General features: G+C 41.0%; 1 protein-coding gene across 1 annotated transcript in view; it reads left to right on the forward strand.

Annotated features, from left to right (window-relative positions):
- The window catches only part of COL4A6 (collagen type IV alpha 6 chain), a 370,097-nt gene that overhangs the window by 182,007 nt on the left and 171,840 nt on the right, over window positions 1-16,250 (forward strand). The window contains exon 3 of the mRNA XM_033106506.1: window positions 489-572. Within this exon, the coding sequence (XP_032962397.1) occupies window positions 489-572 (84 nt within the window). The remainder of the gene's footprint in view (window positions 1-488; window positions 573-16,250) is intronic.

Raw genomic sequence — 16,250 nt, forward strand, 5'->3', positions numbered from 1 at the left:
TCACCTGATCTCGCTCCCAATGACTTCTTTCTTTACCCGAAGATAAAGGAAATATTGAAAGGAAGACATTTTGATGACATTCAGGACATCAAGGCTAATACGACCACAGCTCTGATGGCCATTCCAGAAAAAGAGTTCCAAAATTGCTTTGAAGGGTGGACTAGGTGCTAGCATCTGTGCATAGCTTCCCAAGGGGAGTAGTTCGAAGGTGACCATAGTGATATTCAGCAGTGAGGTATGTAGCACTTTTTCTAGGATGAATTCGCGAGCTTAATTGTCACACCTCATAGTTGTGACCTAAGAGGGTACTAACTTATGATGACTTTTTATTTCATGTGACTCTTGATATCATTAAATGAGACAACTAAAGCCTCTCTGAATTTACTTGGATAGGAGAATGTGGTAAAGGTAGATCCTTCAGGCAACATTGCTTCTTGGTTCACCTGATTTACTAACTTTGCTTTCTTCTTCTCCTTTTTTTTTAATAGGGAGAGAAGAAGTCCTGTGAAAAGCCATGTGGAGGCCAAGACTGCAGTGGGGGCTATAAATGCTTTCCTGAGAAAGGAGTGAGAGTAAGTTGCTTCTTTCATTATTGAAAGACAAATAGTCACAGGAGCTGTTATCTGAAGTGTGTGTGTGTTTTCTTTAGAATTAAACTGCTTAGAATTTCCTTTTATGACCTCATGGAACAAGGAAAGTGATGAGGACCAGCTGTGAGGATTTTTGCTAACTAATAACGGGCAGAACCAGATTGGTCAAAGTCTCTGAGGGACCAGGAAGAGGTTTCCCTCATTAACTTAATACCAAGGTTTCCTCAAGGTTTCATCTGGAGTATTTCCAAAAGCCGATTAGGTTGTGCAGAAACAGATTGTGATATGTTTGTAGATATGTGTAAATTGTCATAGCTCATTTATATCCACATGGTTCTTCCCTATTACTCTGGGGACCAACTGGTTCAATTGTTATCTATAGAGTAGGGATATGACTCGTCCAATATCAAGGGTATAGGGCAGACACAAAGTCCAGTGATATAGGTGACTATACATAAAGAGTGATTTATAGATATTATATTAAAACATAGGATATGTTTAAAAGTATTACATGATATAGTCAATGTGTTGTCTCTTATTAGCAATGCACAAATTGCAATGAACACAGAGGATTGACACAGAATTTTCATCAATCCTTGTATATGCATATGTGATGCATTACCCCAGATGATTTGTATCTCTAATTTTCACTGACCAAATCTGCATCTTTAGTATAACTCCAAAAAAGTATTCAAGGGGGTTCAATCCTTAAAAAATAAAAATAAAATACAGGCTGTGTTTCCAGAATTGATGGCCACACTGTAGAATTCAGGTATTCGACTTGCAGTATTGTGTTTGCAATTTCACCACACTCAAACAAGCCTAAGAACTTATACTGTCAAAGGAAGGTAGTATAAACAGGTCAACCAAACCCTCAAAAACATAGCCAAACAGGGAACACCTCTCCATCTTCTGTTTCACTATCTTCTGTTTGCAGTAAAGTGAAATGTCAAAATTATGCCAGAATTTGGAGGAAGAGAATAAAAAGCCATCTCCTCATAAAAAGAGACCAAATTCATTTTACATTAAAGACATAGACTTAGACAATCATAAAATATCAGAAAGAGAAGGTATCTTAGTGAGCTTCTCAAATCTTATCCACTGATTGTACAGTGACTCTGAGAAGGAAAATGACTTCTTGTAATCACACAGCATACTGATGACAGATTTGGGCTATTACCTGGGTCCTCTGATTTCTCACCTATTTACGTTACCCACTGCTGCCTCCCAGGTAAGTCATGTTCACTGTAGCCACTGAGACCCATGCCCTTGCCTCTGATCTACAACCAGGAAACACTTTAAAAAATAATTCCACAATCAATATATGAATAGATTCTTAAACAACAGCAAGCAATAAAGACAAAGCAAAAGTCTCCCCTGATGCTCACAGTCCCACTATTGTCTTTCTGGTCTTTTTTTGTGCGTAATCAGAGATGTGCACAAATATGTATAAAATAGTTTCGTTTTCTGTTTTTTTTCCAAAATATAATCATATGTATATATTCTGTGCCTTGTTTTATTTTTGTCACTTAATATATCCTTAAGATCTTTTCCTCTACCTAGATAGTTTAATCTAGCCATTCCCCTTTTGATGAACACTTAGGTTGTTTCCAAGTTGTTGCTATTTAAAAAATAGTGGTGCTACAGTGGAAATTCTTGAACAGGCCTCCTTGCACTCATCTCCAGCATAGATACTAAGGATCAGAATTAGTAGTGGTAAAAGTGAACTGGCATCTTAAGATGCTTAACCATAGAGCTGGGAGGACTATGGGGTGGAGCTGGGCCCCTTGTTAACTCTCTAGTCTTGACTTCCTGTTGAACTCTATGGTACTTTCTGGGGTAGGGATGCGATTACAGAGGGAAGCCATGTTGAACTCTGCCCCTTTTTACCACGTGGACAGCCGGTGGGCAGACCAGCCTGCGAGTGTGTTTGCACTCCTTGGTGGTTCCCTTTCTTTTTCTTTTTCTGAGTAAACCGTTTTCTTTTGGTGGATTACCAGGAGAATTATTTGGCCAGTCAACACTAGATACAAGGGTAATAGACGTTTTTAATTTTCAAAGCTAATGCTCAATTACCTGACAAAGTATCTATTCCAATTTACATTCCAATCAGCATTATACAAAAGCGCTCATGTTTCTACACTCTACACTCTTGCCAGCTTTTGATTTTTGCTAATATGGGTGAAAATCATCCCAATTCCTGAACTATGTGTGAGTTTTTAAGTGTTTTCACATATTCATTGCACGTTTGGATTTCTTCTGTGAATTTCCTGGACATATCCTCTACCCGTTTTCCTAATGGGTGATTCTTACAGACTTACTTTACCTCTACAAAGACATGGCAAATAAAAATGGCCCAAGTAGAAGCAGATAAGATTTAAAGTTTGATACAAAAGTGCATTTCCTGATGAGTTGTGTGGGACAGGAAGTGGTTGGTCAGCTCCCACAACCAGGGAACTGAGAAATAGCTCTGGACTGTTTGTTGGGTTCGGGAGACTTTAAAAGTAGAATTTTCCCCCTTCTTTCGCCTCCCCCCCCCCCAACTCCAGTTCAAGCCGTTGTTTTTCAGTTTAGTTGTGTAGGACACAACTCCCTGGCCCATGCTGGTATTATGAGCCTTGCTCCCCGCCCACCCCCCTCCCCCAGGCAGTTAGTCGCTCACGGCAGCTCGTGGCAGCTCTTGCTGGCTGCTCACGCTGGCCACCGGCCGCTCACACTGGCCACCGGCCGCTCATGGAAGCACATGGTAGCCCATGGCAGCACACAGCTGGTCATGGCTGCTCCCAATGGCTGCCAGCCACTCACACTGGCCCCCCGGCCACTCACGGCAGCCCGCGGCAGCTCACACCAACCTCCAGCTGCTCACCGCAGCCCAGCTCCAAGGAGAGGCATTGTTCACAATCTTAGCTGTAGAGGGCACAGCTCACTGGCCCATGTGGGAATTGAACCGGTGACCTCGGCGTTAGGAGCATGGCGTTCCAACCATCTAAGCCACTGGGCTGGCCCCAAAAGTAGAAATTTTTAATATATAACTGAATGGAGGTTAGTCCTACACCAGGCAGACATGCCTGCGAAGACCTCATTGTTTAACCCCTGGCTGAGATTTTGACCTTTAAGACGGAAGGCAATGGGTTTTCTCTGTGAGGAGCCCTCATTTGGGTTCCAAACATCTGGAGCCCAAACTGGCTTCTCCTTTGAAAACATGAGTGGTTGAGGGGGCTTGGAGTGGAGGAAAACAGAGTATGACCACACAGATTTTTTTCTTTAATATTTAAAAGACTCAGAATCCATACACTTAAACATGTTCCCAAAAGTTTATTTGTGAAGTCTGAAGTTTCTGGGAACATTTATCAAGGATATTGAACCAGAACAAACTGTATTTCATGAGTCAAGAGCAGAGATGTCCTATTTCCCAAGTAGATCAGGAGGCCAGTGCTCATGGGGTAGATCCTGTGGGCACGGATACTTGAAGCCATCCACAATGCCAGGACCATTTTTGTCATCCTCCCTACCCTCCTACGTTCCCAGAGCCAAGCAGCATTGTTTAATCTGGCCCCAGCACTGTTGACCCTACAGGGCAGCCCCTCAGTACCTCTTTTGTGCAGATGTCAGAAAGATTTGAGACTGTTTTCCTTAGCTGAGAAGAGGGCCCCATTTGGACTTCAAGCTGTTCCTCTTGAGCTGTTCCTCTCGAGATCTGTGAGGTGGGAGGGGAAATGAACATTGGGTCACCCCGAGATATGCTGCAGCCCTGGCAGGCCTGCCTCCTGCCTTGGGGAGACATCAAACACATAGCTTGCTGGGCACTGTGTACTTTTTCTTCGCCAAAAGCCTCTTGAACTAATGAGGGCATTTACACAACACCTAGCACTTCTACACAACTGCAATCCAACCCTTTTGGGGTTAAGCTATCTCAAACTGATTTCTCAAATGCATGCCCTGCCTGGTAAAAGCCCTTTGTCTAGCATTGGTACGCTGCTTTGTACTTTCCAAAGCATCTTCTCCCAGGGTCTGTATTATTATCTGTATGCTACAAATAAACTGGTCGATGACCTGCCCAAGATCACTAGCCTATTAGTAGCTAAACCTTATTTAGCCTACCTTGGGAAAATGTCAAGATTAAAAAATGGCATGCCTAGTAATATTAAATAAAGGGTTTTTTCCCCTGTATATTTAGATGTGGATTTAATGTTTGACTTCAGTTGTCTTTCTTGAGAGTACATGTTATTATCTGGAAGAACCATTCTTTTGAATTGTTCTCTTCCCTGGTATTTTTTTTTTCTGCCATTGAACTGAACAAAACATTTTAGGTTGACATTTCCATCCCCTCCCTTTTCTCCTACTGGATTTAAAAGCATTATGCTCCATTGGTGTGTGTTTGTCTGAGTTGGGATCAGGCAGGACTGTTTGTTTTGTTCTGAGCCTACTATTCCTTAATACTATTATAGGGTTTTCCCTGTTTTAACATTGTTCTGGTGTTTATATACAGCATGGTGAGCTCCTAATAATACATGCCATATAAAGGAGCATTATTACAGATAATACCAAGCCACAGTGAACGTTTGGATTCCCCCTTTGATAAGGACTGTTTGCCCCTGTTTTATAGCTTGGAAAGCTATGTCCTAGCTAGAGTGTTTATGAGGCAAGCCTGAGTTTCATGCGAAACAGCCCAGGTTTCTTAATTCCTTATGTCCTGCCTGCATTCTGCTGCTTCTCTGTCACCAAATAGGTTTCCCGTGAATTCCAGAGCCCATATGCATTAACCACTAGTCCTTTAATTACTCTCCTCCTGCAAACCTCTGGCGTTCCCTGTGTCAGCTGACTGGTGCCATGGCTACCAAGAGGCCTTTCCATTTTCTTCTGAATTAGGTGATTCCTGTGTATGTCTTTCACTCCTCCCTGTGTATTCCAAACCCCTGCCCTGACCAACCACTGCCACACACACTCATGCCTTTACTTCTACTATATTTCTTACTTACTCTAACGTTGCTCCTATTTCTACTGCTATTCCACAGTTGACGAGCTCATTACACATGTCCTCTTTGAGCGCCTGGGTCTTGCTCTGGCTGCCTGCACATAAGCTTCTTGCCTTCATTGCCCACTCACTCTTCAGCCCCCTGTGAGCTAGCCTCACTGCTAACACTGATTACCACTAACTTGCTTGTTGTCAAATCCAGTGGATATTTTTCATTCTTATCTTTCTTGACTTCTCTGCTGCACGAGGTATCTCCTTCTTTCCTGAAACTCTCTGTTCCCTTGGATTTCATAATGCTATTTTCTCCTAATTCTTTTCCAACTTTGATTGGGACTCCCCGGGGTTCTGTCCTCATCCTACTTCTCTTCTCTCTGTAGGCCTCTCCCAGGGTAGTGTCAGATATTCCAAAAATTTCAGCTACAACCCATACAATGATAAATATTAAATCTCCATCTCTAACTCAGACCTTCTCCTTAGCTTCAGATCAGCATTGTCAATTTCTTGCCGGATATCTCTGCTTGGATTTTCACTGCCACCATAAACATGTCTCATACAGAATTCAACCATCAACCCCCACCAGACGTGTTCCTTCCTGAATCATATCTATGCCCCATCTCAACAAATAGCATCACCAAGCATTCCATTACTCAAGCCAGAAACCTGGGAGTCATTCTTGTCTTTTCTTTCCCCACTAACACCTCCAATTCATTATCAAATCCTGTCCATTTATCTTCATAAATTAGAGCTAAAATCCATCCACTTTTTTCCATACCTATTTCTCTAATGTAGGCCTATATGATTGTTGCCTGAATTATCATAATAGCCTCCAGATTGGTCTCCCAACTTCCAGTTTCACTCTTTCCCATCCACTTGCCACTCTGCTCTCATAATCTTTCCAAAACATAAATATGACCATGAAATTCTTGCCTAAAATCCTTCTGTAGCTCTCCATAGACCTCATTCTTAACTCTAGTGCAATTACAGAGTTGTCCATGGCCTGCCTTTGACCACCTATCCAATATTATCTCTCATCACTAAGAGCCTCTCCCTTTACAAAACAAGACAAAACAAAACAAAATCATACACATGAACTGAACCATTTACAGTTCACAGAATCTGCTATGTTATTTAATATGTTCCAGATTTTACACCTCCTACTCCCTTTACATGTACTCTTCATCACTAACTCAACCTTTTCTCTGCTGACTTGTTTCTATTTACCCATCCTTTAAAACCAAACACAACACTTTACCTTTTCATGAAGCTTTCTACGATCTGCAAGCCCTAACTTATCTACTCTTCATCATTTTTCTCATGCTGAACTATAGCAGTCTATTGATTTGTCTGCTCTCCATGGTCTTAAGAACTCCTAAAGGGCATAAACTGGGTCTTCTCAGACTCTGCAGAGGCACCGTTTCATGTACAAACTGCAAAGTACAAACTGTTTCATGAAGGACTGACTGACCAACCAACCAATTTGGATAGGTATGGTTCCAGCCTTTCTCTCTACCTCCTGGGTTAGCTGTTAGGTTGCTGTGAAACAGATGAGAGTCTCTGTCTAGGGAGGATTCCTTTCTTCTAAAAGAAGGGAAAGAGCCACGGCAGTCATTTCCATATATTTCTTTAAATGCTGTTAGCTGTAAGGCTCCCAGCTCTTTCCCATACACTGGTTCCCACAGCTTACTTTGGGAATCTGCTGTACCAAACTCCCCGGAGTTTTTGACCCTGACATCCTCTATTGTCTGATTGCTTCTTTCGAGTACTCTGTGACTATGTACAAAGCTTATATTTTGCTCCCAGCCATTAGTTCTTCCTTTAAGGTGAGGACATTCATGAATAATTGTGAGTCAAAGATAATCATAAACTTTCTCTTTTAACATTGATTTTCCCTTGTTCCTCTTCCTTGTGAGAAGGGAGACGAAAAGCACTTGAGCAGGGAAGTAGCCATTGGGTGGCAGTAGGGGAGGGAGGTAAAAAAATCAAATGAATCTGTGTATTTAAATATAGTTATTTAAGAGTGACGTCAAGGGGCGGGCAGGTGGCTTAGCTGGTTAGAGCGTGAGCTCTGGGCAATGGGGCTGCCAGTTCAATTCTCCCATAGGCCAGCGAGCTGTGCCCTCCGCAACTATAATGAAGTCAATGAGCTGCCGCTCAGCTCCAGGTGGCTAGATGGCTCAGTTGGTTGGAGTACGGGCCCTCAACCACAAGGTTGCTGGTTCGACTCCTCGACTCCCGCAAGGGATGGTGTGCTGCGCCCCCTGCAACTAGCAACGACAACTGGACCTGGAGCTGAGCTGTGCCCTCCACAACTAAGATTGAAAGGGCAACAACTTGACTTGACTTGGAAAAGTCCTGAAAGTACACACTGTTCCCCAATAAAGTCCTGTTACCCTACCCCAATAAAATCGTTAAAAAAAAAGAGTGACGTCAAAAACATAGCAGCATGAGGGGTCCCCCTTGATCTCTCCCTTTGAAATTACAAATTGAACAGCTATAATTCAACAAAAGATTCCCTGTGCAACACACAAAAACTTTGGAGAGATCCGCACAGCAAAATATCTGAAGGTGGGTGAATTGGGGTAAACAGAGGAGGAGAGAAGGGAGAAGTGCAGAGACAGGGGCCGCCGACACAGCCTGGAGCTCACTGCGGGTCCTGGGAGAGGAGAGAATTCAGGCTGTATGTGCACTCTCTGTGGCCCACAATCCTGCCTGAAAGATCGGCATATAATATGGCTGAACCCAGTGATTGGGGCAGAGACCTTGAGGCAAACACCAAATACAGAAGTGCGACAACTGTGGTCTAATAGCTCTCACTGCCAGGCAGAAAACAAACCCACAGAGCTTGACCACCTCCCTCTACCCTCACAAAATTCGCCTCCCCCAAACCCTCCCAGTGTTAGCAGCAGGCCCCAGAAAAAAACTGAAGTAGTGTCGAATTAAAGAGCAGAATATCTACAGCACTGAGAACTAGAGAGACTGTTCCTGAGTGGCAGACACATACTGTGGCTAATTCCAGTGACAAAGAGGAACTATAGGTGTGAGGCAGCAATGGTCTGGCAGTCACAATTACTCAGAGAAGAATAAAGCCACTTCACATGAGCCTCCTCTCCCAACCTACCCCAACCCCACCTTTCACAGCTGATCTCAATGTGAGCACCCAGGGCTGCTGAGGTACACAGCTCTGCATCTGGCTGCAGGGGCAGCACAGGGATTTCAGGGTCTCAGAGCTCCATTGTCCACCACATCCTCCCATGGGGATGGTGCCCTGAGACCAAGGCAACCTGGTCACGGAAGAGACACTCACCTCCCCCAGGAAATCTTCCACCATGAAAAGCCAGAATAAGGCAAGAGAAAATAAACTGCTCCATCACTACCTACTGGAAAACAAAAGAAAGACCTCTTCATATCAACCTGCTGCAGAATGTACACCTGAAGATGCCCAGGAAGAGAAATAATACATTAAATGCTTTGAATAACCAAGGTAACATGACAGCTCAGAAAGAAAATGAATAATTTCCCAAAATAAACTTAAAGTCATGGAAATATGTGATTTAAATGACAGAGAATTCAGGATTGCAGTTCTGAAAAAAAACTCAACAAGATGCAAGAAACCTCAGATAGGCAGTTTAATGAACTCAGAAATAAATTGAATGATCGAAATAAATACTTTACCAAAGAGATTGAAATGTTTAGAAAGAACCAATAGACATTCTGGACCAGAAAAACTTAACAAAAGAGATGAAAAATCAAATAGCTAGCTTAAGAAATAGAGCTGACCAGATGGATGAAAGAATTAGTGATCTCGAAGATAGAAATCTGGAAATAATGCAGATGGAAGAAGAGATAGACTTGAGAGTTAAAAGAAAGAACTCTACAACAACAATCTGACTCCATCAGAAAGAGCAATATAAGAATAATAGTTGTACCAGAAGGAGAAGAGTGGGAGAAGAGCACAGAGAGCCTATTCAAACAAATAGTTGACAAGAACTTCCCAAACCCATGGAAAGAACTGGATCCTCGAATCCATGAAGCAAACAGAACACCTAAGTACCTCAATCCCAACAGGCCTTCTCCAAGGCACATTAGATTGAAGCTGTCAAAAATTAATGACAAAGAAAATATTCTCAAGGCAGCCAAGGAAAAGAAGATGATAACTGACAAAGGAAAGCCCATTAGATTATCATCGGATTTTTCGGCAGAAACTCTACAAGCCAGGAGGGAGTGGAATCAAATATTCAAACTATTGAAAGAGAGAAGTTATAATATATCCAGCAAAGTTGTCCTTTAGATATGAAGGAGGAATAAAGACCTTTCCAGACATACAGAAGCTGAGGGAATTTTCCACCACAAGGCCTACATTACAGGAGGTACTGAAGGGCGTTATTCTACCTGAAACAAAAATGCAAAAGGATACAAAACTATGAGTAAGATTACTATCAGACAGACAGAAGCAGGAAATGACAACCCCTACACAGAATAGGGCACTATACACTTAGAAATAACACAAAAGATAAAGGAGATAAAAAGAAAAAGAAAATGACAATTGCTACTGCAACTGAGAAATGAACTCACAGCATAACTAAGCATACTAGTGAAAACAAAAACATGAAAGAGGAGGCAGAAAAGGTCTGAATTTGCAAAAGGGAATGAAGAAATGAAGCATGCCGAAGAAAAAGGACTACTGTATATATGAAACTTTCTTTTACATAAACTTCATGGTAACCACTCAAAAAATACAGAACTGACACACATAACATAAAAAAGAGGAAACAGGGTGACCGGATGGCTCAGTTGGTTAGAGCATGAGCTCTGAACAACAGGGTTGCTGGTTCGATTCCCACATGGGCCAGTGAGCTGCGCCTTCCACAACTAGACTGAAGACAACGAGCTGCCGCTGAGCTTCTGGAGGGATGGCCGGATGGCTCACTTGGTTAGAGCATGAGCTCTTAACAGCAAGGTTGCCAGTTCAATTCCCGCATGGAATGGTGGGCTGCGCCCCCTGCAACTAAAGATTGAAAACAGTAACTGGACGTGGAGCTGAGCTGTGCCCTCCACAACTAGATTGAAGGACAACAGACTTGGAGATGATGGGCCCTGGGGAAACACACTGTCCCCCAATATTCCTCAATAAAATTAAATAAAAAAGAACAGAGGAAACAGAGGAAAAAAAATCATATAATACCACCAAATTAAAATAACAAACAGAAACACAAAGGCAAAGAAACTATGGAGATACCGAGCTGCCAGAAAACAAAAGATAAAATGGCTATAGGAAATCCTCATGTATCAATAATCACCCTAAATGTAAATAGACTGAACTCACAAATAAAAAGGCACAAAGTAGCACATTGGATCAAAAAACAAAACCCAACCATATGCTGCCTTTAAGAGACACATCCCAGCTGCAGGGACAAATATAGACTCAAAGTAAAAGTCTGGAAAGTGATATTACAAGCAAATAGTACCCAGAGAAACGTGTGTGTAGCCATACTTTTATCTGACGAAACAGACTTCAGGATAAAAAAGGTAACAAGAGACAAAAATGGACATTTCATAATGATAAAGGGGGCTATACAACAAGGAGACATAGCACTTATCAATACATACACTCCCAATCAGGGAGCACCAACATATATAAAGCAACTATTAATAGAACTAAAGGGAGAAACTGACAAAAACGCAATTATAGTAGGGGACCTCAACATGCAATTGACAGCTTGGGATGGGTCATCTATACAGAAAATCAATAAGGAAATATAAACCTTAAATGACACATTAGACCAAACGGACATAATTGACATTTACAGAAACTTTGATCCTAGGACATGCAGAACATTCTCAAGGATAGACCGTAAGTTGGGACACAAAACTATCCTCAGCAGATTTAAGATTTAAATCCTACCAAGCAGATTCTCCGACCACAGTGCTTTGAAATTGGAGATCAACTGTAAAGAAAAAGCAGGAAAAATCACAAATACATGGAGATTTGACAACATGCTACTAAAGAATGACTGGGTCGAAATAGAAATAAAAGGAGAGATCAAAAGACACACAGAAACAAATGAGAATGAAAATACAGTGTATCAAAATATTGGGATGTGGACGGCTCAGTTGGTTGGAGCACATCCTCTCAACCACAAGGTTGCCGGTTTGACTCCCGCAAGGGATGGTGGGCTGCGCCCCCTGCAACTAGCAACGGCAACTGGACCTGGAGCTGAGCCGCACCCTCCACAACTAAGACTGAAAGGACAACAACTTGAGGCTGAACGGCACCCTCCACAACTAAGATTGAAAGGACAACAACTTGACTTGGAAAAAAAGTCCTGGAAGTACACACTGTTCCCCAATAAAGTCCTGTTCCCCTTCCCCAATAAAATCTTTAAAAAAAAAGTATTGGGATGAAGTGAAAACAGTATTAAGAGGGAAATTTATATCATCATAGGCCTATCTCAAGAAAAATCCCAAATAAATCAACATCTAACAACATCTTAAAGAACTAGAAAAATAAGAACAAATGAAACCAAAGGCAGCAGAAGGAAGGAAAATAATTAAAAAATTAGAGCAGAATTAAATGAAATAGGGAACAAAAAGACAGTAGGCAAACAATGCAGCAAAGAGCTGATTCTTTGAAAAGATTAATGAAATTGACAAACTCCTGGCTAGATTCAGTAAGGAAAAAAGAGAAAAGACACAAACAAAATCAGACATGAAAGAAGTCACAATGGACACCACAGAAATACAAAGGATCGTACAAGAATACTATGAAGCTCTACATGCTACCCAATTCAATAACCTAGAAGAAATGGACAAGTTCTTAGAAATACATAACCTTCCTAGACTGAATCACAAAACCAAAATCAAAAATAAATTGACTGATCAACAGTGAGGAAATAGGAAGAAAAAAACAACAACACATAAAACCTCCCAAAAAACAAAAGTCCAGGACGAGGTGGCTTCTCTAGTGAATTCTACCAAACATTCCAAGATGAATTAATATCAGTCCTCCTCAAACTCTTCCAAAAACTTGAAGAAGAGGTGATACTTCCAAATCATTTTATGAGGTCAACATTACCCTGATACCAAAACCTGGTAAGGAAAACACAAGAAAAGAAAACTACAGACCAATATGTCTGATGAATACAGATGCAAAAATCCTAAACAAATACTAACAAATCAGGCCAGCCCGCTGGCTCAGGTGATTGGAGGGCTGTGCTCCTAATACTGAGGTCTCCAGTTCGATTACCACATGGGCCAGTGAGCTGCGCCCTCTACATCTAAGATTGTGAACAACAGCTCTCCCTGGAGCGGGCTGCTGTGAGCAGCCGGAGGTTGGTGTGGGCTGCCTCTGGCTGCCGTGAGCTTCCGTGGGCTGCTGATTGCTGTTGTGGGCTACCGTGTGCTGCCGTGAGTGGCCAGCAGCCATCGTGAGGTGCCTTGGGCTGTTGTGTGCTGCCATGGGCTACCATGAGCGGCCGGCAGCCAGTGAGAGCTGCCGTGAGCTGCTGTGAGCGGCCGACCAATGACTGGCGACCGACTTCCTCAGCCGGGGGTAGCGCAAGTCTCATAATACCAGCATGGGCCAGGGAGCTGTGTCCTACACAACTAAACTGAGAAACAACAACTTGAACTGGAGTGTGGGAGGGGGAGGCAGAAGAAGGGGGGAAAAACCCTAATTTAAAAATTACTAACAAATCGAATGCAACAATACATTAAAAAGATTACATATTATGGTCAAGTGGGGCTGATTCCAGGAACACAAGGATGGTTCAACATATTGATCTATTGGATGCACCACATAAGCAAAATCAAAGACTAAAATCATATGATTATATCAGTAGATGCAGAAGAATCATTTGACAAGATACAACATCCATTTATGATTAAAAACGCTTCATAAAATAGGTATAGAAGGAAAGTACCTCAACATAATAAAGGGCATATGTGACAAACCCTCAACTAATGTCATACTTACTGGTGAAAAACTGAAAGCTTTCCCTCTAAAATCAGGAACAGGCATGGCCGCTGTCACCACTGTTATTCAACATATTATCGGAAGTCCTAGCCAGAGCGAGCAAAAAGAATGAACTAAAAGGCATCCAAATTGGGAATGAAGAAGTTAAATTGTCACTTTTTGCAGATGACATGATCCTGTATATTGAAAACCCTGAACACTCCACAAAGAAAAAGCTATTAGAAACAATAAACAAATACAATAAAGTTGCAGGATACAAAATCAATGTACAAATATCCATTGCATTCCTATGTACTAACAATGAAATTTCAAAAAAAGAAATGAAAAAAAAGAAAAAAGAATTAATTTTGCAATTGCAGGTAAAAGAATAAAGTACCTAGGAATAAACTTAACAAAGGATGTAAAGGACCTATGCACTGAAAACTATAAGACATTATTAAAAGAATTTGAAGACACAAAGAAATGGAGAGATATTCCATGTTCATGGATTGGAGGAATCAACATGGTTAAAATGGCCATATTACCCAAAATAATATACAGATTTAATGCAATCCCCATCAAAATCCCAATGGCATTTTTTAAGGAAATAGTACAACAACAACAACAACAACAACAACAACAAATCGTCAGATTTGTATGGAATCACAAAAGACCAAACATAGCCAAAGCAATTCCAAGAAAAAAGAACAAGCCTGGAGGTATCACACTCCCTGACTTCAATGTATACTACAAAGTAATAATAATCAAAACAGCATGGTATTGGCAGGAAAAATGTAGACAGACCAATGGAATTGAATTGAGAACCCAGAAATAAACCCACATATACAGAGGGTGCCAAAAAAATGTATACACATTTTAAGAAAGGAAAAAACTGTATTAAAATTACACTGATGGTAACCACTTTGAGTACCTCTTGTAATTGCAGAAGTCAAACGTGAGTTGTATTCATCTTTTGTTATCAGTATATATTGAGTATTACAATTTTAATACAGTTTTTTCCTTTCTTAAAATGTGTATACATTTTTTTGGCACCCCCCGTATATGGGCAGACAATTTTCAACAAAGGAGCCAAAACATACAATGGAGAAAGGAGAGCCACTTCAATAAATGGTGCTGGGAAAACTGGAAAGCCACGTGCAAAAGAATGAAACTGGACTGCTGTCTGTCCCCATGTACCAAAATTAATTCAAAATGGATCAAAGACTTAAGCATAAGACCTGACACAATAAACTGCATAGAAGAAAACATAGGTACTAAACTTATGGACCTTGAGTTCAAAGAGCATTTTATGAATTTGACTCCAAAGGCAATGGAAGTGCAAGCTAAAATAAATGAATGGGACTATATGGAACTTAAAAGCTTCTGCACAGCAAAAGAAACTATCAACAAAATAAAGAGGCAACCAACTGAATGGGAGAAGATTTTTGCAAACAACACCTCTGATAAAAGGGCTAATATCCAAAATATATAATGAACTCATACAACTCAAGGAAAAAAGTCCAATTAAAAAATGAGCAGAGGACCTGAACAGTCACTTCTTCCAAGAAGACATACAGACTGCCAACGGATGTATGAAAAAAATGCTCAACTTCACTAGCTACCAGGGAAATGCAAATCAAAACCACAATGAGATACCAGCTCACACTTGATAGAACGGCTATTATCAACAAGTCAAATAATAAGTGTGGGAGAGGTTGTGGAGAAAAAGGAACCCTCATACATTGCTGGTGGAATTGTAAATTGGTACAGCTACTATGGAAAACAGTGTGGAGATTTCTCAACAAATTAAGAATAGAATTACCATACAACTCAGCAATACTTCTTCTGGGCATCCACCCCCAAAATCTGAAAACATTTGTCCATAAAGATATATGTACCCCCATGCTCATTTCAGCATTATTCATGGTGGCCAAGACATGGAAACAACTAAAGTGTCCTTTAATAGATGATTGGATAAAGAAGATGTGGTAAATATATGCAATAGAATATTACTCAGCCATAAGAAAAGACGAAATACTGCCATTTACGACAACGTGGATGAATCTTGAGATGATTATGCTAAGCGGAATAAGTCAGACAGAAAAAGTTGAGAACCATATGATTTCACTTCTATGTGAGATATAAAACTGAAAGCAACAAACAAACAAGACAGACAAGCAAAGAAACAAAAATTCATAGACAAAGAACAGTTTAGTGTTTACCAGAGGGTAAGGGGGGAAGGGAGTGGTACAGGAGGGTAAAAGGGGTCAAATGCATGGCAATGGAAGGAGAACTGACTCTGGGTGGTGAACACATAATGTGATATACAGATGATGTGGTATACAATTGTACACTAGAAACACTATATAATCTTACCAATGTCATCCCAATAAATTTAATAAAGATTAAACAATAATAAATAAAAATATAGTTATTTAAGTCGAGATAATTGATGATAATGTTAAAACTTTGTGTCTCCGCACTGAATCAAGATGTTATTGTAGCCCAGCAGATGTTCATAGCTTTCTTAATCTCTTATTTGATTATATTGAGACAGTATGGCATTTTGGGGATATGTTATCCATGCTAGTGAGGGAGGTTTCAGTTAGAGAAGAGCCAAACAGCTAGAGGAAGAGATAAGTACACAGCTGTGGAGTCAAGGGCCCTTCTTTAGATATCCAGAGACCTAACTGTCATTCCTCAGCTTTGACGAATGAATGACATTGGGCTGGTG

The sequence above is a fragment of the Rhinolophus ferrumequinum genome, chromosome X (assembly GCF_004115265.2).
Source record: "Rhinolophus ferrumequinum isolate MPI-CBG mRhiFer1 chromosome X, mRhiFer1_v1.p, whole genome shotgun sequence".
NCBI classification, from domain to species: domain Eukaryota; kingdom Metazoa; phylum Chordata; class Mammalia; order Chiroptera; family Rhinolophidae; genus Rhinolophus; species Rhinolophus ferrumequinum.